General features: G+C 53.0%; 1 protein-coding gene across 1 annotated transcript; it reads right to left on the bottom strand.

Moving 5' to 3' along the window:
• Nucleotides 1-802: 802 nt before the first annotated feature.
• Nucleotides 803-27,227, bottom strand: LOC144269407 (ADAMTS-like protein 2). Its single transcript, XM_077825055.1, has 17 exons — nucleotides 27,196-27,227; nucleotides 19,777-19,852; nucleotides 18,708-18,810; nucleotides 18,298-18,443; nucleotides 17,426-17,549; nucleotides 14,463-14,543; nucleotides 12,852-13,027; nucleotides 12,081-12,525; nucleotides 11,419-11,854; nucleotides 10,502-10,608; nucleotides 9,100-9,226; nucleotides 7,285-7,498; nucleotides 6,365-6,520; nucleotides 5,652-5,822; nucleotides 2,470-2,646; nucleotides 1,009-1,153; nucleotides 803-921 (listed from the first exon to the last, which is right to left on the bottom strand). Exons 1-17 carry the CDS (start codon nucleotides 27,225-27,227, stop codon nucleotides 803-805), a joined length of 2,835 nt encoding a protein of 944 aa, XP_077681181.1.

Raw genomic sequence — 27,227 nt, forward strand, 5'->3', positions numbered from 1 at the left:
CTCAAGTGGGAGCCCAAAATGTAGCTCCAGCCCTGCTAAGGGGTGAGGGAAGGAACAGGGAAGTCAGACTTTTCTACATGGCGTTCTACATCGTTGTTGCTCAGCTGTGAATACAGAGTGAATGTCAGAAATAAATGAGGACTTTGAACTATAAAGCGGGCTGTCTCTCTTCTTTGATCGGGGCCGGGCAGGTTTTACACGGTGCTGCGCTGGAAGCGGTCTTGGGGCACATGCACCCTCCCATCCATTCCAGCCCTGCCCCCCATCCATGCCCGAACACACGTGCAGAAAATACAAATGGATGGGTTATTGCTTTACTGTCAAATGGACTTTTTTGTTTGAAAATTGACCTTCTGGCTGGAGGGTATAGCAGCTGGTCTAGCTGCTGCCGGCTGTGGTACACGCTCGGCCACCTCTTGATGGGACTCCTTGCTCACGTCCCTGAAGCTCTGGGTACACACCCAGCAGGAGTAGGGCCATGAATTAGCAGTGTGGTGGGGAAGAGGAGCAGCTCCTTGGTGATGGATGGCAGGGACCAACCTCCCACACTACCCAGGCTCTGGTTGCTTTGTAGGAATTGCTGGTCTCTCTATAAAATCCTATAGGTGAAGAGGGGACTGTTGTTGCTACGTGTGCCCAAGGAATCCTTCCTAGCTGAGCAGGATGTTCTACAGGGACTGGCTCTGTGACAGAGCACTCCAGGCGGAATGGCTTCTGTCATAGAAAAAGGGTTTATGGTGGAGTCTGTTTCTAAGGGGATCTTGCCCCTTGGTCTTGGAAGGGAAGCGTGGTGTGGCAGCCATCAGGGCGCCTTACTCCTACATGACCGGCAGCAGGCCTTCCTGTAGTACCAATGGGAGCACAGCTTCACCTTCAGCACCAGCACGCAGTTGGCTGTCATTTTGTCTTCACAGTCTTCATCTGGGGAGCGAAAGCATCCACAGCAGCAGTTAAAGCAAGGGCTTGCCCCCAAGCCTGAACTGCAACCTCAAGAGCGCCCCCCTTTACCTGGTGCCTCCGTGGGGCACACCTGGAGCTGGCACGTCTGCTTGGCATCGGGTTTGGAAGCTGGGTCGCAGCCCTGTCCCAGGGCATCTCCCTGGTAGCACTTCACCTCTCGGAGCCGCAGGCCGGCACCACACGTCTTACTGCACTGTCAGAAGCAAGAGGGAGGAGAAGCGGGCTGTGAGCCTGGTGCCTATCACCCCCCCAGTCACTCCTCTTGGTCCCCCAAGATGGGATATTCACTGAGGGAGTTCCCACTTCACCCTACAGTGAGTCCCCAGCCAGCCTCTCACCTAATGGGCCTTGGGGGAAAACTACTGTTCTCTTTCTGTGCTTCCCTATGCCTATTACTGACTGGTCCCAAGATGCTTGCTCTTCTGCTTCTGGCTGGCTCTCTGCATAAGAGCTAGCAGCTCAGAAATGTCCCCAGGCCATGCTGAGAGTTGTACAAGCTGAATAAAAAGGTTGGTCTCATTAACTAGCATATCCAGCATTCCCAGTGCTATGCATGTCAGCACAGCGCCTGGAGACCTGGCCCATGCTCGGGGGCAGAGAGTCTAAGACCTTCAGACCACCATCGCTCAAAGGGCTGCAGAGGAGGTTAGAATTTAGAGTTAGTAACAAACGAGGCTGCAGGGGGGACTGGTGATGGACCCTTTCCCTGCACCATATGCAACTTGTTCAAATCCACCAGAGCACATGGGGACTGAAACTGGCTACCAGCTAACAACCCTTTGGTGGCCTACGGGTAATAAGTGTGATGGCTTCCATCTACCACCCATTGCTTAGGTGCATGCATTGCAAAATACCTCCTGCCATACCGTGCTTGCTCATCAGCTCCCTGGTGGGAGGACTCAACAGAGATGCCAAGCACAGAACAGTTTCAGAAATTGAGCTCCCTTCTTATCCCTGCAAGGCAGGGCTGGGGCATATGCGTGGGCTGTGGAGGAAGTCTGCTTTGTTGCAGCCCTTTGGGAATCCTGTTTGGCCGCACACCCCTGGGGCTGTCAGTCTGGCACTGTTCGCTAGCACTAAACACACCAATTAAATTCAATTGAAAGGTGTGAAGAAAGTTGGCTCCTGGAGGGTAGGGGTGTGCATTCTATTCTATGGGGCATGACGCCCAAGGGAGATGGGCACCAAGATAGTCACCATTACCCAGCACACAGGTAATTGGTGTCCCTACTCCTGCTAGGTCTGTACTCAGAGACTCGGGGGTGTGAGCATGTCCAGCCCTCTCCTCTCCTGCTAGCCCCTGAAAGGAGCCGGTTTGGTGGTTCCATTCAGACTTAACTATGCCACAGGCACAACATGAAAGTAGCAATTCTCCTGGCTCCCTTGGCATTGAGTCTTCCTTTGCAGCTCCCTGGAGTGTAGGCCCATCACCCCTTCCCCCTGGGTATTTGTCATTTCCATTTTCCTGCCAGCTCCTTCAATCCCCACCCCCTCCCTCTCGCTCCCTACCTGAGACCAGGAGGTCGTGAACCACGTAGAGCAAGGCCTCTTGAAACAGGCCGCCTGCACCTCCGGTTTCTGAGAGGCATTGCAGCGCTTTTCTGGATACTCCCTGTACACGCCGTTCTCCAGGCCGGCACACAGCACGCTCCTGGTCTTCACCCCCCGGCCGCAGCTGGCGTCACACTGGAAAAGCGAAAAGGAACCCAGCTCATTCACGGCTGCTACGGACTGCTACACCCTCGGCACAGGGCTCAGGCTGGCAGACGCGCCGGCCTTCCAGCAGGGGGGTTCTTGCTCAGAGCAGTTCACCGTGCCGTCTTGAACAAGTCACTTAACATTTGTGCTGCTCCTGACGCAGCCGCTGATGCCAATGAAAGTTAGCAGCCGCGACACCTTTGAGACGTTGGATGTTAGTGTCTGTAACTGGCTTTGAGGTCCTTAGACACAGAAGAGCATCTGAGCTACCAGGCTAAAAGTAGCCGCAGTAGCACGGGCAGTGGTGGAGCAGGCAGGCTGCCCCAAGTGCGTCCCCCCCAGCGTTCAGGCAGGTCTGTGCTCGGGGCAGCAAGCCCATGCTACCATGGCAGCACTGCTGTCTGACGAGCGTTACTGCGCGTCTGTGTACGTGCGCTGGGAGTCGCACCCCTAGGTCAGGGCGTAGACTTAGCCTTTAGGGAGGTAGTTGTACCCAGATGCCATGTAAGAGCTGGATATTACAGCGCATTAATACATCAGTCTTGGTGAGAGACATATTGCACGCTCCTGGATCGGGACTGAAGGAACACAAGGCAGGCTTAGTTGTAACGGGCGCCAGGCCAGTGCAGCGTGACGCGGGGCTCTACTGACACGCTTTAGCTTGTAAGACAGCTCTTACATACTCAGTCATGCAGTAGCAAGAGTCCAGCTCTGTTCTGCACCCTTTGCAGGTCCCCAGCTGCCTCTGCCAGCGTGACTGCCACCTCTGTGCTTGCCCCGCTTTTCACTCCCCCTGCCCTCGCCATGCAACGCGAGCACAGCTGGAGGGCAGGGAGCTGGATTGTATTCCATCTTAATCACCCTCCAGCTAGACTTGATCACCAAGGCCCGCTCAACCCTGGAAGGGGACATGAGAGAAGAAAAGCGCTCAGACTGAGTTCACGGGCGCTGGTACTTGGAGAAACAGAGCTTGTAAACCCAGCTGCACTGGGGTGTGCAAATTGCACAGCAGGCAAAGGGGGTAATGGACTGCCATGGCGTAGGGAAATAAAACAGCCTCAGTTTATTACACCCATCAAGCCTCAAGCCCTCAGCACTAACCAGGAGGTGGGTTTAAGCAGGCTGCTCAGACAAAGGGAGAACACTCTTTAGCCAGGGATGGTGGGACCCTAGGCACCTAGCGCTTGAAATGTAGAATTATCAAGTGGTTTCCCTGCTTCATATCGCCACCCCAGCTTAAAAGTGCTTGGGGTCTGGCTGGTTCTGCTAGGCCCCAGGGCATCTCTGTGCTCCCTCCTGAGTTCACTGTAAAGCCATGTTAGCTCAGTGCTGTATGGGGAAAACAAATGCCAAAGTGTCCTGGTTTGCATTATCTGGGATGCCACCTAAAACAAGCTATTGCAAGGCTGAAGCTGGCAGGCAGCACAGAGCAGCGCCTGAGCTGAGGCTGGGTCTATGCTATCACTGGCCATTTGGAAAATCGGTGGCACAAAGCAATCGTATTCGCTGGAGCCTTTGTACTGCTCTGACACTGGCAGCAGCTGTGGTGTAGACAGGCCATGAAGGGGGCTGGCAGAGTGTGGCTGGCTGGGGAGGGTTGCTGGCAGCTAGGATGTGCTGGAAGGAATAGTGTGGCTGGAACCCAGCCCCTAGCAGTTACCCTCTCCCTAGGCCCAGACTACCCCCTTTCTCCCCCGCCCCCGATCCCCAGTTGTGCCCACACTCAACCCGGCTATGCAACCTGCCCCCCATGACCGACGGCTCAGGTTTCAATCTGACCACTCTAGACCTCAAGTCAAAGCAGAGGAGGCAGAGGTAGCTACGGCTCATCTGCTCCTGGTCCCGAGGGATTCTCACACTGCCGTGTGCTTTCACTGGCTCTTAGTGAATGCTTCAGGAGATGCCCGCTGCACAGTGATCTTGATGGCCCTGCTTTCAGACAGCCTATGGGTCCTGGGGTTTGGCTGGGGCCCCTCTCCAGTGCTCTCCACTCTTACTGCAGTGTGCATAACGGGACTGAACTTCAGGGCCTTGTTTAGATCTTGGATCTGCAAGAGCCAGCAGGCTAGAGCGGAGGAGCAGAGTCCCTGCCCTCCGATGGGAGCTCTGGGAAAGCCAGCATGCGTCAAGCCATTGCGGAGCGGCAGCTGTGGGGAGTGGCGCTTGTGACTCCCCTCCCTGCTTCGGGAACCTCCTGAGCCGCCTCGGGCGGGAAAGAGCCAGCTGGCAGGCGGTTCTGCTAACCCAGCCCGGGACGGCAAAGCTCCAGCACCAGTGCAGGGGCTGTCGCTGCCCAACCCGCGGCAGCTCTGGCAGTAAAGCTGGGAGCCCCAGGCACCCAATGGGGCGTCTGGCCTGAAGAGACCGGCCCCAACTCAGCCTGACCAATGATGGCCTCCTCCCTCCTCCAGCCTCTGCTATGGCAGGCTGTCCCAGGTGCGGGCAGGATGACGAGATCCGCTCCAGGGAGCAGGAGGGCCACGGCAGCGAGAAGAGCCTGAAGGAGCTAACCAGCCCCAGGGAGCTGAGGAACCTCCCCCCCCCCCCGCGGTGAGCCAGGCTTCGGGTGGGGAGCGGAGCCGAGCTGCGCCTCAGGAGCCACCTGTCCTGCAGCAGAGGGTGAGTCCCATCAGGCACTGCTTCATTATGTCCCCCACCCCTGTGTGCTGCTCCTGCCCCCAGCCGTCTCCCCCCAGGGGACAGCGCCCCCCTCTCCCCCAAAGGGACCGTTCTCCTGGCTTCTCGGCTTCCCCAGGGTTTGTGCTTTGATCCCTCCCTGGGCCCCAAACGCTCTCCCTCCCCGAGGCTCACCCCTGCTTCATTGCCTCCTCCCAGCCCCTCAGCGCTGACACACAGGCCCCCTGTGCTTGTAGAACACACATGTTGGCTACCCAAGGCCCATGTACCCCTTCCCTCCCCCCAAGGGGGCCGGATGCCTGGAGTCAGCCCCTCCAGACAGCAGGCAGGTCGAAGTGAGGCCACTCCAGGCTTACCTGGTCCCATTCCTGCTCCACCCAGTGTGCAGGGCAGTTCTTGTCCCCACAGGGGTAGACAGCCAGAGGCTTGGCAGCCGGATCGCACTGGGAGTCCGAGATCACCTTCCCCTCCAGGTTGCGACACACGACAAAGCGGCTCATCCGCCCCTTGCCGCACGAACCTGAGCACTTGGAGAAATAAAGGGCATGTCAAGGTGCCAGTCACTGAACAGCACTGGCAGGAGTGGAGGGAGCATGGTTGAGTGGCCAGAGTATGGGAGTGGGAGGCAGGAGACCAGAGTGCTGGTCCTAGCTCTGATGCTGACATGCCGCGGTTAAGGGCTGATGGCCTCACAACTGCCTCCTTAACTCAGGAGACGCAGTAGCTTCCTCGTTTTCAGGCACTCATAATGGTCCCAAACTTTTGAGCTGACCTTTTCCAGGCTCCATCTGTGCCTGGAGGGGAATGTTTGTTAGAAGTCTGAGCAAAAACAACTCAACCGTTTGTTTGCGTATAATGTAAACTGTCTGTGTGGGCGATAATCCCGTAATCGGACCCGTAATCTGCTCTGGGTGTGTGGGGGATTCTGGTCCCACAATCCACTCTAACGGGGGGCGGGGTGGATTCCATCTCCACCTCCATTCAGGCCTGGGCTACTGCATTTCTTCACCCAAGTCCTCAAGCCTCGAACAGGTCAGGGAAAGAGGAAAAGCAGCCGGCCTGGACTCACCGGTCCCCAGTCAGAGGCAATCCAGCGCCGGTCACAGGGTGGGCCTGTGCACTCCTTCTCACTGACAGGCTTCAGGGCCTCATCGCAGAGGCCTGGCTCTACTGAGCAGCGTACCTCCCTCTTCATCATCCCCTGACTGCTGCACCGAGCAGAGCACTGTAGCACAAGAGACCAGACTGCGTCAGTAAGGGGACAAGAGATTGGGTGGGGGCAGAGGGAAAAGATACATTTTTCTTCCCTAGACTGAGGTGAGTGCTGGTGCAGAGGGGAAGGCTGGTCCTGTGGCTAAAACAGTGGCGGGGGAATCACGATACCAGAGTTCTAGTCCCAGCTCTGCTGCTGGGTGGCTACAGGCAAGTCACTTCACCCAAATACCCCCAAGTTTTGGGTGCCCAGCATGAGTCACCTTGGGTTTGATTTTCAGAGCCGCTGAGTGCATTCAGCTCCCACCAGCAAACCGGAAATGCAGGGGTCTGGCACATCTGAAAACCAGACCTACAAGGCGTGTTGAGTTGGCCACCCAAAATCAGTGACCTCTTCTGAAAGTGTGGGGCTTAGCTTCTTAGTGCCTCAGTTTCCTGAGCTGTAAAATGTGGGGAGGGGGAGGTTAGTCTCGCAGGGGTGCTCTGTGGCTAAATTCACTGAGATCCTCACAGGGATGATCCTATAAAAATGCAAATTATTATGCAAGATAGCAGAAGGGGTAGTAGACTCCCCTGGACTGTGTTAGAACAGGAAAAAGATGGGCAAGAACAATGCTAGCTTCCCTGTGATGCCTAATTACTGTGCTTCAAACTACCCAGCGACCTCCTCAGCACGACACATAGGAATGAGTCTACTGCTGAGGTCAGTTTTCCTCTCGTCATGGGCCACTCCCCAGTCTAACCCTGACACATGGGGTAGGCCACTGCACTCCATACCTCCGACCACTCGGAGAGCTCCCACTGGGGCCCACACGCCTTGTTCTTGCACGCTTTCCTCTCCATTGGCCTGGCCAGCCCAGCAGACTCACACAGCTCGTCGTAAACGGAGCTGTCGAAGCCTGGAGCCAGCATCTTCCAACAGCGCACAGTCCGGTACTGGTAGCCCTCCCCACAGGTCCTGGAGCACTCGCTCCAGCGACTGGTCTCCCACCTCCAGGTGGGTTCGCAAGGGGAGAGAAGACAAAGCATAGGTCAGAGCAAGGCACCCTGGGGGCCACAGACATCAAAGACAGGGGGTATCTGACACAGGTCACTGGTGGGCTCCTTTCATCTTCCTGAGTACATGGGACTGCCCAGTGCGCATGTGTCTCCAATTAAAGTGATAACTCTGTAGGACAATTATCCCCCTGTAATTAACTACCAGTTGCTCATTGGTCTCCCACATGCAGCACAGAGGCCTGATTGCATGTGGGCCTTAAAAACTTCACTCCATGGCCCTTTCACAAGCGTAAGAAGGTTAACACCTGTGTCCCCAGTGTCCAACTGCCCTGCTGCCTAGCATTACTGAGGTCTTTCAACTGGGTACTCTGTCCTTTTCTCTGTGCCTTATTCTGTTGCACAGGGCTGCTGTGTGCTGTTTCAAGGCTGTCCCTTTCCAGCGCAGAGGTGGCAGCGTATTTCCAGGAGCAGCATGATCCCCATACGCAGAGGGCTGGGTGGTCACAGTGTTTGTCTGAGTCAGCAGGGGAGTAAGGACCTTAATCCCTTGCTCAGACTGTGACTGACTCTAGTGGGGAGCGCAGGGGCTACTCACCCACTGTGAGCAACTGGGTAGGAGCAGGGGGAGAAGGATGGGGCGTGGGGGGAGCCCTGGCTCTGCATCCACCAGTCAGAGTAGGTGCACGAGTGCCTGGGGGGAGTCAGTTGCTCCATGAAAAGGGGGTGGAGTAATTTATTCCCCCATCAGAGTAAGGTGGGAGGGGGCAGGGAGGCAACGCGACAGAGGTACAACTCAGTCTCTGGGGTTCCTGGGGCAGTGCAGCTGTGGGCCACCCCTTCCTCAGGGCAGGTTGTTGAATTGCTCTGTCTAGCCCCCAGCTTGTAAATTACACCCAATGCATCTGGCCCTGCCTGTGTCCTGGGGGGTTTTATCCTGACTTGCACAACATGTTAGGCCACCTTTAAATAGACACCGGCGGATATTCCAGTCTGCCGTAAAGCAATGTAACCCAGCCCAACAACCTGAGCTGACGCAAACCCACGGTCTAAGCATCTCCGGGGTCATTCCTCACTCTGCTGTATCAAGATGGCCACCAAAAAATGACAGACCCCACCCACCTCTTTCTAATACTCTGCACTGTGGGTGCTAAGTGACACCCAGCGTCAGAGTGATTGAGTGGGATCAGCTACAGGACACAGAAATCCCACCTACGCCCACCCCTCTTCTCTCTCATGCTTTCTCCCTTTCTTTTCCCCTGATTTAGGTTCTGTCTGTACTGCGAGCTAGGGGTGATCCCCCTGCGCGTATGCACGTACTCACACAGGTTCTCCTAGAGCTAGCACGAATCTAACTAGCAGCAGCGGAAGCATGGCCGAGCCGTGCTAGGTACAAACCCACCCGAAACCGTGGGTGTGCATTGGGCACCTCCTTCTCTGTTGGTTGTTGGCTTCCCACGCATTATTCTGCCTGTGCAGTCTTTGCCAGGTCCCACCTAGCTCGGTTTGCTGCTGTGCAGGCCCATCTGTGGCTGTATCCTTGGCTGATGGGGTGTCTTGCTGAGAGGGGGCCAAGGCTTGAATATCCTCACTCACCTGGGTTGACATTCTCTCCCTGTGCAGAACTCATGAGTGGGTTCTGGGCGGGTCAGGGCATCACAATACGCTTCCCCTACTTCCACTCCATCGTACCGGACACACATGGCATAGGAGGTGCTGATGCCTGCTGGGCACCAGGAATCTCTCTTAGTGCCTGCTCTCCAACAAACCACTACTCGCTCCATCTATTACATGGTGCCTATGTATCTGAGAGTCTAGTGCCATGGCAAAACCACAAATATTCAACAGGATCATTATCCAGAAGAGAACTGCAAAGCTCAAGCCCCACGTGATGAGGCCAGCAGGACAGCAGCCAAGACCAGAACTGAACACTCCACAGCATAGTTTACCAGTGCCAAAGACAGCCCGATGCTGCTGATGGGTTGCTTTCCACCCACCTCTTCCCAGGACCTTTACTCCTAGTCTCACTTCATTCAGGCAAAAGGATGCTGAAACTTAAATAAAGCTCCCATCCTCTGAAGTATCTATGCTCATTCTGACACCACTCTCCAGGAGCTTCAGCCGTGTCAAGAGGTCCTCTGCAGACTAACAGGTCTTGAATGTACCAGCTCCCTTTCCCCACCAAATATACTTCAGCCGCTCCAGTCACCCCACCAACATGAAACGAACTGGCAAGACTTGGAGCCCAGCTTGGAGCTATTCACATCAAGGGACGTCACCATTTCCAAGTGTGAACCTACTATTCAGCTGGGCTCAGGTTCTTCTCGATGGCTTATTACAAGTTTTAAAAGGCTCACCCAAGCACAGAAACATTCACCCACCTCCCAGTTAGGGTAATTATATAGATCCTCAATGAAACAGGAGCCACCATGACCCATAAGATCATATACTACATGCCCAGGTTCTTCCCCTGCAGCTCTCTCCCATGCACCTTCGGCTGAGGTACAGGAGCCGTGCCTGTGTGTAAATGTTAACCCTTGTTCATGGTGTAGCTGGATCCTTCATTTGCATTTGAAGAGGATTTAGTGCTGGTGAAAGGCACTTGCCGGCCCTGGAGAAGGGATTCCTCTGTTGACCCACGCATGAAGGACAGCACAGGCAGCAGCAGTGCAAGCTTTCGCCACCCTGCCCTAGCCATGTGCCTCCGCCCTGCCCCAGACAGGGGAAGGAGAGCTCACTTGCCATTCCCAGCAGCTGAGATTGCCCATAGGGGTGTGACCTAGTGCCAACCGATGCAGGGGCTTTTGGGATGTGGACACTACTCCACTAGAAACTGGCTTGAGGACACCAAGTTATTTCACAGAGGCCACCAAACCACTTAAAAATAATAATAGCTTCTGGTTGCTGGGCTGGACTATACCTGGGGACCTTCAGGTGAAGGGCTCTACGTTTCATTCCCAGTCCTGCAAAGCCATCCAGTCTCCCAGACCAAACCTACCTGAAGTGCATGTGGAGCTGCAGGGAGCATAGGCGGAGACCTTCCACCGGTACATGTCGGCCAGGCTGATGTCATCATGGTCCAGGGGGCTCACATCAAACTCGTTGCTGCAGAGAGAGGAGCAGGAATGAGCTTAGTTTGGGATGCGATGAGTGACAGATAGTGAAAGCTTTCCTTGGGTACTCCAGGGGATGGAGAGGGACCCCAGTGGCTCTGCTTCTTTTTCTTACTGCTCTCCTGCAGGCTTGCATGTATCAGGTTGCATGAGAAGATCTCCTACGGCTGGTGGAGCACGTTGGTGAGTGAGGGATCATGTAGGAGGTGACCAAGCCCCTTTGGAGGAGCAGAGGCACTATGGAACGTGTTCTGGGAGTCTGAGATGGACTGGCACAGGCTGCTGACTTTGTCCCACCTTCCCCAACACCACAATAACAGAGGAGTCAGAGAGGGGAAACCCAAGTGGAGAACCAAGTGGAGAATTTGATAGCTGCTTTTAACTACCTGAAAGGTGGATCCAAAGAGGATGGATCTAGACTATTTTCAGTGATAGCAGATGACAGGACAAGGAGTAATGGTCTCAAGTTGCAGTGGGGGAGATTTAGGTTGGATATTAGGAAAAACTTTTTCATTAGGAGGGTGGTGAAACACTGGACTGCGTTACCTAGGGAGGTGGTAGAATCCCCTTCCTTAGAAGTTTTTAAGGTCAGGCTTGACAAAGCCCTGGGTGGGATGATTTAGTTGGGATTGGTCCTGCTCTGGGCAGGGGGTTGGACTAGATGGCCTCCAGAGGTCCCTTCCAACTCTGTTATTCTATGATTCTATGATTCTAACCCTAAAGCTACCATGGGAATGGGATGATCAATCCTCCCAGGATAACCGGCACCCTGTCTTCCCTCAGGAACCTGGCGGCATCTCACCTTTCAGGGCCAGGGGCTTGAAGAGGTTCTGCCAGGTGGCTATTCCCGAGGCCAGAGTGGAGGCTTGAGTTGGAACCCAGCACGGGGTTCTGAATGCTTGTAATCACACTGTAGTTAGCTGCCTTCTCCTGGCTCTCTGCGTAAGCCTCTGCCTTCGTGCTCTCCAGCAAGTTCATATTGGCAGGCCCTTTGTGCAGCCCTTCTGGCCATCCAGCCACCAGCTCTCTCCACAGCCCTGCAGTTGAGTTCTTCCAGCCTAGCTTGGCAGCCAGGTACTGCAGTTCCCTGCAAAAGGCAGCGTTTTGTGGGTCCTGGTGACACAATCTCCTGAAGAGCTGGAGCCTGGCTGCCCCAATCCCACCGCTCTCTGGCATCTCGGGCCTCATCACGCTGAAGGGCATGGCTGTGCTGATGGAAATCTGGTTTAAGCTGGAGGCTAAAGGAAAATGCAGAGGCGTTAATGAGCCCACAGAGGCTCTGGTTCACCACCTCTGGTTCCCCCTCTGGTTCACCACCTCCCCCATCCACCCAGTTGGTATGGTACAGCGCCCACTGGCTTCAATGAGAGCAGAGGTGGGCCAATGCTGAGTGTTTCTGTAAGTCCCACCCTTAACAAGCACCTCAGTTGCCCAACCATGAGGTAGCCAAGAAAACAAACAAACCCAAATCTGTTTCTCCACCTACTACCGCCGCCTCCTCCTCCTCTGCCTCCTCGCCCACTCCTTTTGCATGGTAGACTTGTCTGATCCGGAAGCCAAACTTCTCTTCTTCCTCTTCCCTCTGTTCCCAGCCCCAGGGTCCGGCCTGAGCAGTGGAGTTACTCTGGAAGAATTCCTGACTGTTGAAGCTCAGGTCTCCATGCTCTTCTCCGGGTGGGAACCGGTCGCTGACATCGTCCGGGGAGAGAGACAGCCAAGTAGCATTGAAATCACGCACAGCCCCAGAATCTGCTGGGACTGGGGCTGGATGTTCGGGGCTGGAGTCTGGTAGATGAAGGTAGAGAGGTGCCTTGAGGGCAGGGGCAGCTGTTTGGAGAGCTGGCGAGGGCATGTGTGGCACAGTATAGTCATACGTTATATGGGGCATTTTCCCATTGAAGTTATAGTACTGGGGAGAAAACAAAAACCCTGTTAGCTCATTTGCATGTATCATGTCTATTGGATCAGAAACACGTGACCCACACCCTGAAACCTGACCTGGAGAGTAAGTGCTTTGTGATGAACACAGAGGAGATGGTGTACCCATGATGGCCGGGCAGGACCGCCCAGGAATGGCACAGCCAATCTCTCCCAGAAGGCATTGCTATAGGGAATGAGGCAGGAGCCCCAGCTGTGGGAAAGCTCAAAATTCCCTTGCCTGCAGGGCACCTGTGGTCTTGGGGCTCGGAAAGCAGACCACAAGGGAAGCACCCAGATCTTTAGCTCCATACATACCATGGCATTCAGAGACTGATTGGTGGGGCCCTGGGCAATGACATACTCCAGGCCATCCGCATGCAGGTTGGAAGGGCGGCGGTACTTGAACACCGTGCCAGCCACACGGAAGTTCTGGGGATTGTCAATGGCTGAATTCCCATTGAAGAAGAAGCGCCCAGATTCATCCGCCAGGGCTGCAAACAGAGGAGAGGGACAGGAGACTTAACTCCAAGCAGACTTCAAGGAAAAGAGGCCAACAGCAGCCCATGCTGACTTGTATGGAGAAGTACTCCTTGGCCAAGGAAAATCACCCAGGGGGAGACACTGTCTTGGGCTCCGTGTGTCGGTGCCCTGAGGGACGGGATACCAAGTTGGGGGTGGCCTGAGCTCACACTACAGTACGTCACGTTTCTAGTCCAGACCCCTGGAAGCACGGCAACGTGTGAGGCAGAATTGAACGTGCAACATTAAAGAAAAATTGGTGGTTCAATGGCACAGCGGCTAAATATAGAGAAATTTCACCTCCAGAGAGCTGGATTTATTTAGCTCAAAAGTCAGGAGAAACCCACAATTCTGACCCAGAGCTAGCTTTCTAACCCTCACCCCACAAATTCAGGGCTGTTTGGATCCAGTGTTACAGTGTGAGCCTGGCTTTAGTCAAGTGAATTACAATGGAGGCAGGGCTGGTCAGGGTATCTGTGGTCCCCTAACAGCCTCATTCCAGCTAGATCTCTCAGCCCTTTGCTTTCTGAAAGCACCAAGAATAACACGTCAGCTGCGACCCAGCCCATGCAGAAAGCAAAGATCCAACACAAAGGATTGTGTGACCCCTAACAGATCGTTCCAGGTGAGAGAGGATCACAGATGGTCTTGTCCATCCTTTATTTCCTAAAGCCTGTATCCTTCCCTCCTACGGAAACACCTGCCAGAGGGGTACAGTTGTCACCAGGGCCGGCCCCAGCGTCCCAAGCAGGAGCTTGAAGCGGCTGTTCGAAAGGGGCGGCAGCTCCGCCGGCTGCGGCGGCAATTCGGAGGCAGCTTCTTCCTTTTGCCGCCCGCGGAGGCAGTTTTTTTTCACTGCTTGGGGCGGCAAAAACTGTAGAGCCGGCCCTGGTTAGCACCTAAGGGACGGGGCAAGGGTTCTAGAGGAATCCCTCGGTGCTGCCAGAGGGGGTGAAGGGAAGTCAGGTGGACACCCCGAGAATCCTGGTTCAGCTGCCCGGTGTGCTGGCCCCGCCCTGCTGCTTCCCACTCACTCAGGAGCCACGCTGCCTTTGGCTCCCCCCACAGTCACCAGCACCCTCCTCTCCGAGAGGGTCAGAAATGGCAGTGCAGGAGTCAATGCAGCAAGGTGCTGGGGATTCCTGTGTCCAGATCTGCCCATTTCTGTGGGGCTCACAACCATTTAAAGCTGCTCCCCAGCACCTTCCCTTCTCTGGTGTGACTTTACCCGCTCCAGCCTGGCTGTGGTCATGCACAGGGCCTCCTGCAGACTCCCCTTGAGCTTTTGCTCCTGCCTTCCTTTGCTGTCGGGGCCTGTCCTCTCCGCACCATTCCCAGGAGCACAGCCCATGCCCCACTTCTGGCGGTGGTGACGTGCTATCCGCTGCATGCTTTTCTGTGGCTTACCCAGGATGTTTTCAGTCTTCCGGCGCTCAATGATAAGAATGTCCGTGGCGCCGGCAGGGATGTTCGTGATGAACACATAGCCTGGGGAGTGGGAACAGAACAAAGGGTTGGGAAACCCAACGCGGGAGAGAGACTCAGGCTGCTCCAGCCTCACAGGTAGCTCAGTGAGGGCATTGCAGAGCTGCCAACTCATGGTTTTGTCATGAGTCTCATGATACTGTTGTTGTCCTTAACGCCCCAGCTCCTGGAGTCAAGTGGAGATGGGATGAGTTCTGCCTTACTTTTTCTTTAAGAATGAAGTTTCTAGCCCTTGTGGCTGTGGAGAAAGCTTCAACATGTGAGCCTGGTGCATCCTAAAGGCTCAAAAAGCAGAAGGCAAATAAAAAGAACGCCACATCTATGATTTTTACATAATCCCAGGATTTTAAAGCCAATCTCATGACTTTCTGAACATTAGGGGTTGGCAAGCCTGGGAGTGATTGATGGGCTTTTGTTATGTTTCAACGGGAGTAGTCAGCGGCAGCAAGCTGGCTCTGTGTCCATGCAGGAGGGGGATGGTGCCCTGCTGCACAGGGCACACTGAAGAATTACTCTTTTAGCTCCAGGAGAAGAGGTCTTGTCCCAGCTCCCTCTTTGTGTGTGTGTGTGTGTGTGTGTGTTTGTTTGCAGTCAAGGATTCATTATTAAAAAAAAATCTCTGCCTGGTCTGTTGAGGTTGAGCTGCTGCAGACCTCAGGAGTTCATCTGAGTCCCGAGTCAAACTCTGAGGCAGGAAGAAAGTATTAGTTTTGGGCGCATGAGGGAGTCATCCCACCCAGTAGAGCCACACGCCCAAAAAGATAAAGGCCCAACTACTGCCCAAGGTTGGATCTGAACTAGCAACCTAGAGATCAAGGGCTGCAGATCTCATCCTCTCAACCTGATAGTTTCCCCTTGGAGAGTGAAAGGTGACCTGCAAAGGGAGGGGAAAACAACAAGCAAATGCACAAGCCAATTTTTTAATGCTGGGTAAAGAGGGTTTTTATCAGATTGTATTTGACATTAGAAATGTGGGTCTTCTCTACCATGCAAAACTCTGTGGTGACGGGAAACCTAGTGAAATGCTGGAATCACAAAAGAGTGTATACGTCTCACTCTATCCGCAGCAGCAGCATCTTTGCTACTGCAATCTAAATAGTAAAAATAACAACAAATACAAGATGAGCAATGATGTGGGGAAGAGAGTTTTAGACACCTTTTTTTGGCCTCTGTTTTGGTTTGCTGTTGTTGTTAACACTTTTTGAACTCAAATATCTAAGACGCACTTTTGTTAATAATCAACTGCCTGCGTCCACCTCGCCCAATAGAGACAATGGATCTATGGCTTATTACAACACTCTAACAACCCGCACAGTTGCTTACCCTTCCCCTCTTCCTTTCCTCCCAATGACTGGAGAGATGTTACCAGGCCACTTCATCTTGAAGGGCCCCTTGAAATGTGTGTTAACTACTTCTGCTAAACAATCTGTTCCACTTGTATTTAGCTGACACACTCTAAGGCTATGTTTACACTACCACTTATGTTGGCTTATGTCACTCAGGGGTGTGAAAAAACCACCCCCGAGTGACATAACTTTTGCCAGCATAAGTGCTTATGTGCACAGCTTCTCCCACCAACATAGCTACCGCCGCTCATTGGAGGTGGTTTAATTATGTCAAGTGGAGAGCTCTAGCCCGTCGGCACAGAGCGGCTACATGAGAGATCTTACCGCGGTGCCAGTTGTAGACATGACCTAATTAAGTTTCCCAGACCTAAAGAAGAGCTCTGTGTAAGGTCAAAAGCTTGTCTCTCTTACCAACAAAAGTTGGTCCAATAAAAGATATTACCTCCCCCACCTTGTTCTACCTTGCCCCTTCAGTTAACATGTGAGAGCTCACCATACAAATCTCAGAGTCCCCAAGACCCCGCAGAGTACCAGATGTGACAATCCTGATATTTCAAAAAACCCAAACCCAGAAAGTAATACTTATTTTTGAAAACTGTTTCAGGCCTTCTTTATCCATTCTAAAGCAGCACAAACGGGCACAAACCCAATCCTCTGCAGGTCACATTTAAAAGCAATGAAGTGCATTTTGGTGTTGGGTTTATTCAGAGCTGGCAGTTGTTCCTGGGAAAGGAAAACCACCAAACAAAAAACACTTCTGATTCAACTTTTTCCTCTTCCCACAGAAAAGGAGAACGAATCACCAGAGCTGTGAAGAGCACTGGGTGCAGTTACAACAGGGCTGTATCCAGTAGAGGGTGCTACAGTCTAGTGGAATTACCATAAAGTAGAGTAGTAGGTGTCCCAGAATGTCCTACAATCAGTATTCTCTGGTTATCAGTGCATCACAGTGCTGCTCTATCAATCAACAATCCCATCATTCTGTGAGGAGGGAAGAGTGGGAGTATGGAGAGGGGTAGAAGTGAGGGGAGTTGTAGGGCCTGAGAGAGGACCACGTTTCAGAGAACACTTACCTCCTCTGCAGCCCATCGGCCTGGAGAATACAGGAGAACGATTGCTGTCATCAAGAACAGCAGCACACATTTACAAATGTAGTGACCCTCCTCGTACAAGATTAACATCCAAGCGTAAAATCAACTCAGAGCAGAGATAAAAGAAAGCGCATTGAACTCCTAACATCATCGGGCATGGGCAAGATGCTGAGATCAATAGATATAAATAGGACCCCCGGCCGCTTCACATCATAAAGTGATGGAGGAAAACCTCACTAACTAACCATACAGCGAACCAAACCAGTTTCCTCTGCTGATTAAGCTGAACAGACAAAATACCATCATTTTGGTTTACATGGGGAAAGAAAGGCAAGGTATTATTCAGCTCCTTCAGCTGGGATGTTCAGACTCTGCCCTAGTTGGCAGTCCATGTTAGCAAGAAGCAACATGTGAAATTATTTGATGGGCATCACTTAACAGGGTGTACCTAACTGTGAGATCCCCTTTCGGAAGCTTCCTGAGACCCGGTAGCAAGTGCTGCCATCCCCTCCGCACACCCTGCATCTGTCCATCGTCCGGGATGAGTAGAGACTCCCATCGCACCCAACCGGCTGCAAGAAATACAGAAGAAAAGACAACATTACCAGAGAGGTCTTCAATCCTACTCTGGAGCAAGGGGTGTCCACAACAGACCTACTGGGTAAGTGAGATTCTAAACTGGGGGAAATCCCTAGAGTGAGAGTTTACGTGTCTTGGGCACACAGAAGTAAGAACTCTGAGGTGGGGTGAAGGGCTGTTTTAGCTCATACTTCACCTATGTTTAACCGACCCACCTTGCTGGGACATTGGTTTGGAATGTCCTTCCCCTGGAAGGGGATGCATCCAAGAATGGCCTTGCTGAGCCAGCAGGCAGCTGTTTTTAGTGGGACAATGTCATTTTGGCAATGACCGTCTCCAGGAGGCAGCACATCCAGCAGCAGCAATGCCAAGCCGCCAAATCACTGTCCTATGGAGTCTTAAGGTTTAAGTACCATTGCAACGCAAGAGGGCTTTCGCTAACAGATTAAAACTTCTTGCACTGCTGGGTGCTCCTTCAAAAACAAACCAAGGCTGCTGCTTTTCTCCAGGCTCAAGGGAGAATGTATGCTCCTCATGCAAGTACGTGGCTGCGCATAATGATCTCCCCAGCCCAAACCTGACTGCTCCATTCTACACAGGCATTATTAGTGTGACATTTACAGGAACCCTATAGCAGCTGTTCAGTTTCACCTTACTGCCCATACTTGTGGTGCTTGAAGACAATGATTTAAAACCAAGCCTTCAGCCCCCGATACACAGCCCTTCCTCCCAGTGCCTCACCTCACACTTGCCATTGATGCAGACCCCCTGGTACGTCCTATCTTTGCAGGATGTGCCGTCCTGTGCTCGGGCCATCAGTTGTCTCTCTCCACTCCTGGTGGTGCACTGGAGGTCACAAGGCTTGTTGGAGATACTCGTGTAATCATCTGAAGGGAGAGAGGTGAGATGGCACCGGGCAGAGCAGCGGGGGCACAGGATGGCTCCAGGACCAACAGTGAGACAATCTTCTCCTTTAGGTCACTGGTTTACAGCTACCCAGGGGGGCGCCTTGGCCCAGAGACGTGGAAAGCTTACGCACCTACCCACCCACACCCGAAGGAAACTCTCCTTCTCCTACCCCTATTGACCAGGTTTCCCCAGGTACTTTTCGTCCCCATCTCTCATGCTGAGCTGGTCAGCCATGGACAGACCTGGGTAGAGAGGTGTCCAGTGGTAATAGTGCTTCCCAAAGGCCTTAGCATTGAAGGTGGCGCACTGCTGTTGTTTGAAGCTGGCCATGTTGGCTGGGCAAGGCTGCAGAGAAAGCAAAGCTAACATTAGCCTCCTAGATCAAAACCAGCCCACTACAGAAAGGGAAAACTTCCAAGGGATTGGAATTCCTCTCTCATTCCAGAGCAGCGTGGCCCCTTAGGTCAAGGCTAGGATCCACTGGTAGAGCAATGCAAGAAAGGTTCATGTGAAGTTAGTACAGCCTGCAGGCCATTCTCATCTCAGAGCTGTGAGCAGACACTTGGATGTTACAGAAGGGGCTCGTGGATCTAATGGACAGAGCAGAGGCTGAGAGTCAGGACTCCTCAGTTCCATTCCCCTCTGCCACGGGGCTTGCTCTAGGAGCTTTGGCAAGTCACTTTTCTCCTCTGTAAAATGTAAAATGAGATAATTGTAAAGCACTTTGAGATCCTCAGATGAGGGTTGCTGTGGCAGTTTTACTCCTTGCTGATTCCCCTAGTGGATAGGGCAGTAGACCGGGCCTCAGGAGGCTTGGATTCAGTTCCTGCCTCTGCCACTGCTTTGCTGGCTGACCTTTGGCAAGTCACTGCCTTATCTGTGCCTCAGTTTCCCCATCTGTAAAATGGGGATACTGACCTCCTTTGTAAAGCATTCTGAGATCTATGGCTGGAAGGAGCTAAGTATTCTTCTTATTGATGTATTAATATTAATGAAATGCCCATCAGTGTTTCACCGGGGCTAGTGGCACTGAATCAAGATTGGTGCTGTTCTCAGCATTAGCCTTGTTCTTATCCATAAAACAGAGAGCTGTAGTCACACCTGTGACTGTCTCAATTCTGGGGTGACCCGTGTCTGTCCCGCTCAGACCCTTAATCTGCTTGTCATTGCCGTACCAAATCTCAGGCACAACCAGTAGGCTTGTGCCGGCACAACCAGTAGGCTTGTGCCAGCACAACAACCCTGTGAGCACCCACTGCGGCCATGTCATTTCCCTCGGAGTAAGTGGGTAGCCCTGGGAGAGGTTCTTACCTGTTGCTGGCACAGCTGGTAGTGCTTGGATTGGCCCCCACACATGGTGCTGTTTGTTCCCTGGGATAGGTGAAGTCTGAAAGGCAGAGAAGAACTACGCTGTGGGAGGAGCATCCGATGAAGTGAGCTGTAGCTCACAAAACCTTATGCTCAAATAGCTGTGGGAGGAGTGACCAGTGGTTTGGAGGACTATGAGGTGCTAAAACACAGAGGCTGTAAGACAGTTGTAGCCTGTAGCTTAGAACAGAGACGCAGAAGTCAGGCAGTAATTTTACAGGAGTGTGTATTAGAACAGCTGGTTTTGCATCTAGGTTGTCAGACACAGCCTATGTAACAGTGTGCAGAAAATGTATTTCCAATGGCCCCAGTTTTAGGGTGGGATGCTCTCACTTAGCGATAGCAGCGGGGGTATTACACTGGTTGGAATGGCAGCATCAGAGCCCTGCCACCTTCCTCCAGGCTATGCCGTTTTCTCTCTCTCTGTCCAGGTAGAACGACTGATGAAACAGTGTGACAGTTTGGTGATCTATGTACAACTTATGAATTCTGTTTGATAGTGGGGACACTCTATGTGTACCTCTATCAGACTGCGGACTCCATATTAAATGTGGGCCTTGTTTGCCTTCTGTTTTGTCTTTTACCTTCATTTTAGGATGAAATCCCAAGGGCTAGTGGCACAGGGTTAACAATGGCAGGTCATTAAACCTTGCTAGTCCTCTATTCACATGGGAGCCCCCTTGGACAAAGAGTTTGCTGCCACACAGAAGAACCAGGCTGCCCAAGTGGGTTGGTCACTAAGCTATGCATCACCTGGTGGCAGAGGTGAAAGTAAGCTGGTACGCCCCGGTACGGCGTACCGGCAAGAGCCGGTGCACCATACTGGGGCAGCCCGGCTTCCCCAGGGGGCAATTTAAAGGGCCGGGGGCTCCCAGCAGTGGCTGGAGCCCCAGGCCCTTTAAATTGCCTCCAGAGCCCCGCTGCTGGAGCCCTGGGGTAGCAACTGCGGGGCTCCGGCAGCTATTTAAAGGGCCTGGGGCTCCCCTGCTTCTACTGCCCTGGCCCTTTAAATAGCCACCGGAGCCCCACCGCCGCTACTCCAGGGCTCCCCGGGGGCTATTTAAAGGACCGGGGCGGTAGAAGCAAGGGAGCCGCAGGCCCTTTAAATAGCCCTCAGAGCCCTGGGGTAGCGGGGGCTCCAGGGGCTATTTAAAGGGCCGGGGCTCCAGCTGCCTCTGCCACCCTGGTCCTTTAAATAGCCGCTGGAGCCCCGCCGCTTCCCCAGGGCTCCAGTGGCTAATTAAAGGACCGGGGCAGTAGAAGCAGGGGAGCCCTGGGCCCTTTAAATAGCCCCGGGAGCCCTGGGCTGCTGCTGATACCCCGGTGGGGGAAGGAGGGAGGGGCACTTACCTTACAGGTTGGGCTGGGGCTGGCTCTGACCCCCTCAGCCCCACCCTTTCCAGGGGCCGGAGCTGGCCCCAGCGTACCGGTAAGTCACTTGACTTACTTTCACCCCTGCGTGGTGGGGGACTTTGCTCACCTGATGAAGCAGACTGACAAAGGAGACTGGAAGTTATGAAAGCGAAGTGAGGTCGCTGCTAGCCATTTTGGGGAGAGGGAGATGAGACCAGAAGCAGGAGAGACAGGAGAGGCCTTGTGCAGGAGGGAAAGAGGAGAGGAAGGATCCTAGACTCCTTAAAAGAGTTTGACTTAGGCCCAACGAATGCTCAAGAGCGGTGAGGACACCGAGGCAGGGAAAGATGTATAGGTGTTTTATTCTGAGTTACGTGCTATCATTTGTCTCTGAAGAGGTAAACAGTAAACCAGAGTGGTCGCAAGGTTGAAGCTCTGGAAAAGGATATGCTTAAGCAACTTGGATATCTTGGGAGGTCAGCACTGGTCCTGGGGGCCCACTGGTCACACTTCCATGAGTGGCTAACAGAGAGTCTGTGCTCAGGAAATGTGTCAGAAGCCAAAGTAAGAGAGAGAGAGGCTGGAGCCTACCCAGACCAAGGGATGTTTAAAAGCACACGGATCAGTGCATGGGACCCAAACACAACAGCTTGGTGTTGTAATATTAAAGGTACCTAAAATTGCATCAACAGTAGCATCAGGTCCGGTAACTCATGCTTTGAGGTAGCGGGGGAGCTGACTTCATATTTATAACCGAACCTGGTTAATCAATACTCCTGGTTTTAATTGAGAAATCACTGCTTCACATGCACCAGCTGCTTGCAATGCTGCATCTTCTAATCCCTGGGCAATCTGAGTTACAAGCGCGGGTGGGGAGGATGTTAGTTACTGCCACCATTAAACAATCAGGCTACGGTGGTGAGTGTTTGGCAGGAGCTCTTTATCAGGGCTGTGACAGACAGTGTGATCCAGTGCATAGCCTACTCATTTAGAACTCAAGAGCCCTGGGTTCATTCCTGACTCCACCACTGACCTGTTGTATGATGCTGGGCAAATCACTTCCCCTCACTTTCCTCTCCCGCCTGTAAGCTCTTTGGGGCAGGAACAGTCTCTTACTAGGTGTATATACAACCCCTAGCCCAGTGGAGCCCTGGCTCTAGTGATCTCTGGGTACTACTGTACACAAACATGATTACTGGCAATAATAATCATTAGAGCTGTTTGAAACATTTCACACACAACGTTCTTCCATCGGATAATGCCATTTTGTCAATGCCGCCATGTTTTGTGGAAATGTGTTGACTTCAACAAAATGTTGTTTAGAAAAAAATGGGACTGGAGCAGTCCAATAAAGTCCAGAGGGACTACTTGACCTTTTTGCAATGTAATGTTTCCATTTTCTGTTTCAAAATGACGGCTTCCATTTTTAAATATTGTATATGATAAAGTCTAAATCAGAACAAAATGTATGAATTTTATCCAAACGTTTCAATCAACCCCACACAATTTTAGTTTATTTTGGCTGGAGGGAACTGTTGCAATTTTTTGGTCATGTCAGAACTGCAAAGAAATACACAGCAGCGGAATTTCCCACAAAACAGAATTTCCCACAAACCCAAGTCCCACGGCACTCTAGCAAAAACACCCAGATGGCAAATAACAAGCAAATCAAACACCATGACTTGCATTTTAAAAAGAGTGGAATTCCGTAGCACCAGCGATTGGACTGACCCAGACACTTGTCACCTTGGGTATGTCAACACAACAATTAGACACCCACAGCTGACCTGTGTTAGCAAACTCAGGCTTGCAGGGCTTGGGCTGAGGGGCTGTTTCACTGCCATGTAGACATCTGGGCTTGGGCAGGAGCCTGGGTTCTGGGAGCCTAGGTTCTAGGACGCTGCAAGGTGGGACGGTCCCAGAACTCAGCTCCAGCCTGATCCTGGAAGCCTGCACTGAATGAAACAGCCCCTTCCTTTGAGTTCTGCCAGCCGGCATGGGCCAGCAGTGGGCTTTTTGTTGCTGTGTAGACATACCTTGTAAGGGCTTGGTACAGACTTATCTGTGTGTGCAACCACCACCCAGTCCCTGCTGGGCAGATTGAGTGGCAGGATGCTTTTGGAAGCCAGCCACCAATGTATTGAGCCTACTCCGGATGGCAAAGAAATAGAGGGGCCTGGGAAGAATCTGGGCAGAAGCTATGTGAAACTCATTGTTCTATACAGCACGTTGCTACCTACAGTGCCAGCTGTGCCACGTTACTGGAGCAAAAAGATGCCGGGCTCCTCCCCCATCTAGCCATAAAGAAAGAGAGGGTGTTTGTATAAGCCACTGGTGAGTGTTACAGGTACCCCTCCGTGCCTGATCTACAGAGGATATGGAGCTGTTAGAGCCCTTGCTATAGAGGCCTGATCCTACCTCAAGCTGTGGCACCTTATGCTTTTAACACGGGATGTCCCTGGTTCAAGCCTGTGCGTCAACTAAAACAATGGGTGCCACATTTGCAATCCTCTGAGACCTGCTTGCACCTCCCAGGTTAAGAATGCATGGAATAGATTAGGTAGGTCGACTGCTGACTGTATTTGCTAAAATAATGATAGGGTTGACAAATCTCACCTGTCAGAACATAGAGGAAATTCTTCCTGCAGGGATAACACCGTACAGTGGTACACCCTGTGGGTTGTTTTGTTTTTTTTGCCTTCAGTTTTAGCCACTGCCAGAGACAGGATACCCCACTAGAAAGTGCAACACTCGGCTCTTTTCCTAAGCAAATCCTATGCTCCTAACAGACGCTAATGAAACAGAAGCACTGTGACCAAGTTGGTCAGTTTCAGGATTCACTGGGCCATTGTGCGGTGATGGCACAATCTATTGCACGGCAGTTACCTAGACATGGCTGCGTGAATTTGGTGCTTGTGATGGCAAAATAATCCAAATGCTGTGCAAGTTTCCCAGCACAGCACTACCAATGTGCCTTCGTCCTGGTCTGCAGCGGACATTGTCAGGGGGGAGCTGGAGTTCTTGACAGTTGAGAAGGGGACAATCTTTTGGTAGCTGGGGGCGCAGTTTGAGACCATGGAATAAGCATATTGGCTCACTCTGCAGAGTGTCAGCAGTGAAAGTGTTAAACAATGCTGTAAACAAAGTGTGCAGCCTGAGACTTCACAGTTATCATCCCCTTGGGATGAAACAGGGCAGCATTATTTCAGGCTGTCTGCAGACTCAGGCAGATATCACAGCACTGTGTACACTTGGCTGAGGCTTGGAAGGTTTTCTCTGCAGCTGCAGAAAGCTTTCTATATTTTTGTTTTTAAATGCAAGCTTGAATTCTGGAGCAAAACCCTGCAGTGAGGGGTAGATTCTGCAGCAAATTCCCTGGCTGTGGAATTACAGAGGGCCGGTTCCAAAGCCCATTGAAGTCAGTGGAAGGACTCACTGGGCTTTGGATCAGGCCTGGAGGACACAGAGCCCTAGCTAGGAAGGCACAGGGAACACTCTGGGGGCACTCAGGCCCCCTTTCCCATTTCTTTTCCCCATCTTTCTCCTATGATGGCAGTGTCTGTGCTCACCGGGCAGAGGGGGGACACAGACACTGGCATGTCTTGTTAGTGGTGAAGTTATCGGAGAATCATGGCCATCTCCAGACGGAAGGCACCTCTGCACATCCGGATCCTAATTATGCAGCTAGCCAACCCACATAAAAGAAGGGTTTTTTTTTCCTTTTGAAGGAAGGGAAGAGGGAGGCCGTGCCTGGGCTTCCTCTGCTTAGAAGTGCATTCATGCAGAATGGAAAGGAGCAGAGGAGAGGGGCAGGCACAGTGAGCTCTCTGCACGCTCAGATGCCAGCTCTCATTAGCATCCAGGGAGTCTCATTAGCAGGTTAAAGAGATGCCTCTCCAGGGGTCTCATTCATCTCTTTAGTGGAGGTAGAGGCTTCCGCTCCAGTCCCCTGCGCCGCCCTCAGTGGCGGATTTGACAGGAGCTAGCAATATAGCCTGGCTGAGAGAGAGCAGCAGGTGTTCACTGGCAAGTGCCACAGGCCATCAGCTGCTGTGACGTGAGGGAATGAATGGAGCGAGCAGGAGGGGATCTGAGCGAGAGAGGGCCAGGGCCGGCTCTAGGCACCAGCCAAGCAAGCAGGTGCTCGGGGCGGCACATTTCTAGGGGCAGCATTCCAGCGCCGCCCCTGCCGCCCCTAGAAATGTGCCCCCGCCGCCCCAGCTCGCCTCTGCCTGCTCCCCTGAGCGTGCCGCCGCCACTCCGCTTCTCCCCCTCCCTCCCAGGCTTGCCACGCGCGAAACAGCTGTTTCGCGCCACAAGCCTGGGAGGGAGCGAGGGAGGAAGGGGAAGTCGAGCACCGGCACGCTCGGGGGAGGCGGCGGTGGTGGAGCGGAGGCGAGCTGGGGCGGGGAGCAGTTCCTCTACCCCGCCCCATTACTTCCTGCGCTCCCCCCCCCACCCTCACTCACCTCCGCTCCGCCTGCTCCCCTGAACACGCTGCCTCTCCCTTGCCTGAGGGGGGGGAGAAGCGGAGTGGCAGCGTGTTCAGGGAAGCAGGCAGAGTGGAGGTGAGCTAGGGCCAGGGGGAGCCACAGGAAGCAATGGGGGGGCGGAAATGCGGCACGCCTGGGGGAGGAGGCAGGGCTGGGGATTTGGGGAAGGGGTTGGGAAGGGGTGGAGTTGGGACGGGGACGGGGGCGGGGGGGCACAAAAAAAAGCGGGGGCGGCCAAAAATTTTTTGTTTGGGAAGGCCAAAATCCTAGAGCTGGCTCTGGAGACAGCCACACAATGAAAAAGAGGAGGAAGTCCCAGAGACGTGCCTGGGCCCAATGCTCCGGGATTAACTGGGCAGTGTCAGAAGCACCAGAGTAAGTTGCATATGGAGGGTAGGTCAGTGTAAGTGGCTCTAGCACAATAGTGTAACTGGCATTGCTGTGGTGGGTTTGCCAAGCAAGTGTAGCTTATCTGCTGAAGGCACGTGGCAGGGAGATGGGGGGCATAGCAACAAAAGCAACTGACAGGGGGATGTGAGATAAAGGCAGCTACCTAAGTCCCACCATCGCCCATGCCCTCACCTGTAAGTGGGTGCAACTCACCCGTAGGCCAACATGAGTTGCACCTGGCTTATGCCAGGGCTGAAGATGGTCCCTACGGAATTACCAAATCAGTGTAAATTATGCACATTTCACAGGCCCGCTGGATGTCAAAGCAGGGCTCTTTACTTTTCTACCCGCTTTCTGAGCAACGTACACCCCATGTGAAATATACCCTGTCCTCTACATCAGCCAGATGCAAAGCGAAAAAGAAGACGCGAAAAGTGGCCCAGCTCCCCAGCCCAGCATGCTTCGTTACTCCAAGATATGTACGTTGCAGAGCACAGTTGCCTAGTGTAACCCATGAGTCCTCCTTTGTGCCTGCATCAAAGAGGATGTGAGTTTATTACAGCTCCAAGCACCTTTCACCTCCAGCAGTAGAAGCTCATGCTTTTAGCTCTGGAGGGTTTCTGCTCAGTCCCCAGTTGTGACCAAAATGGGGGTCACCACATTAGAATTTGAAATATTTCAGATACAGAGCTAATACCACTGCACTACTCGGAAGGCAGCGGATCTCCATGAGAGGGATGCGGGAGGGAGAAGGATGCACTTTGGGTCACCCCTCCCTGCAGCTAGTAAGAAAAGCTGAGGCTGGCTGCAGGTGGGCTGTAGCGGGCAGAGGAGCCTGTTAAGCATCCAGCTGCAGTTCTGTTCCAGATCCATAAATATCCAGTTTTTCCTGCCACGTCAAATATCTGGTGGCTTTTGGCAAACACAGAAATGTCAGTTCTGCTTTCTAGAGCTTGGAATCATTCAGGGCATGTGAAAGGCTCCGCAGGAAAGGAGAGACACTCTGCCCTGGGTGTTGCCTCCCGCTCCCCTCCGCTGGGTGCATCCAGCATCTGGGCACCTTATCGGTAAAGGTTTCATGAGTGTCCATGAGTCTGGCGTTAGCTGGTGCTGCTCCATTGCTTACCTTTGCCGCAAGCAGTGCCTCTCCCGGGACAT

The sequence above is a fragment of the Eretmochelys imbricata genome, chromosome 8, assembly GCF_965152235.1.
Source record: "Eretmochelys imbricata isolate rEreImb1 chromosome 8, rEreImb1.hap1, whole genome shotgun sequence".
Lineage (NCBI taxonomy): Eukaryota > Metazoa > Chordata > Testudines > Cheloniidae > Eretmochelys > Eretmochelys imbricata.

Coding starts and splice junctions, on each gene's coding strand:
- LOC144269407 (XM_077825055.1), bottom strand. CDS start 27,227: ATGTCCCGGGAGAGGCACTGCTTGCGGCAAAG. Junction 12,526..12,851: donor ATCAGTCTCTGAATGCCATG/GTATGTATGGAG, acceptor TTTTCTCCCCAG/TACTATAACTTCAATGGGAA. Junction 5,823..6,364: donor TTGCCTCTGACTGGGGACCG/GTGAGTCCAGGC, acceptor TATTTCTCCAAG/TGCTCAGGTTCGTGCGGCAA.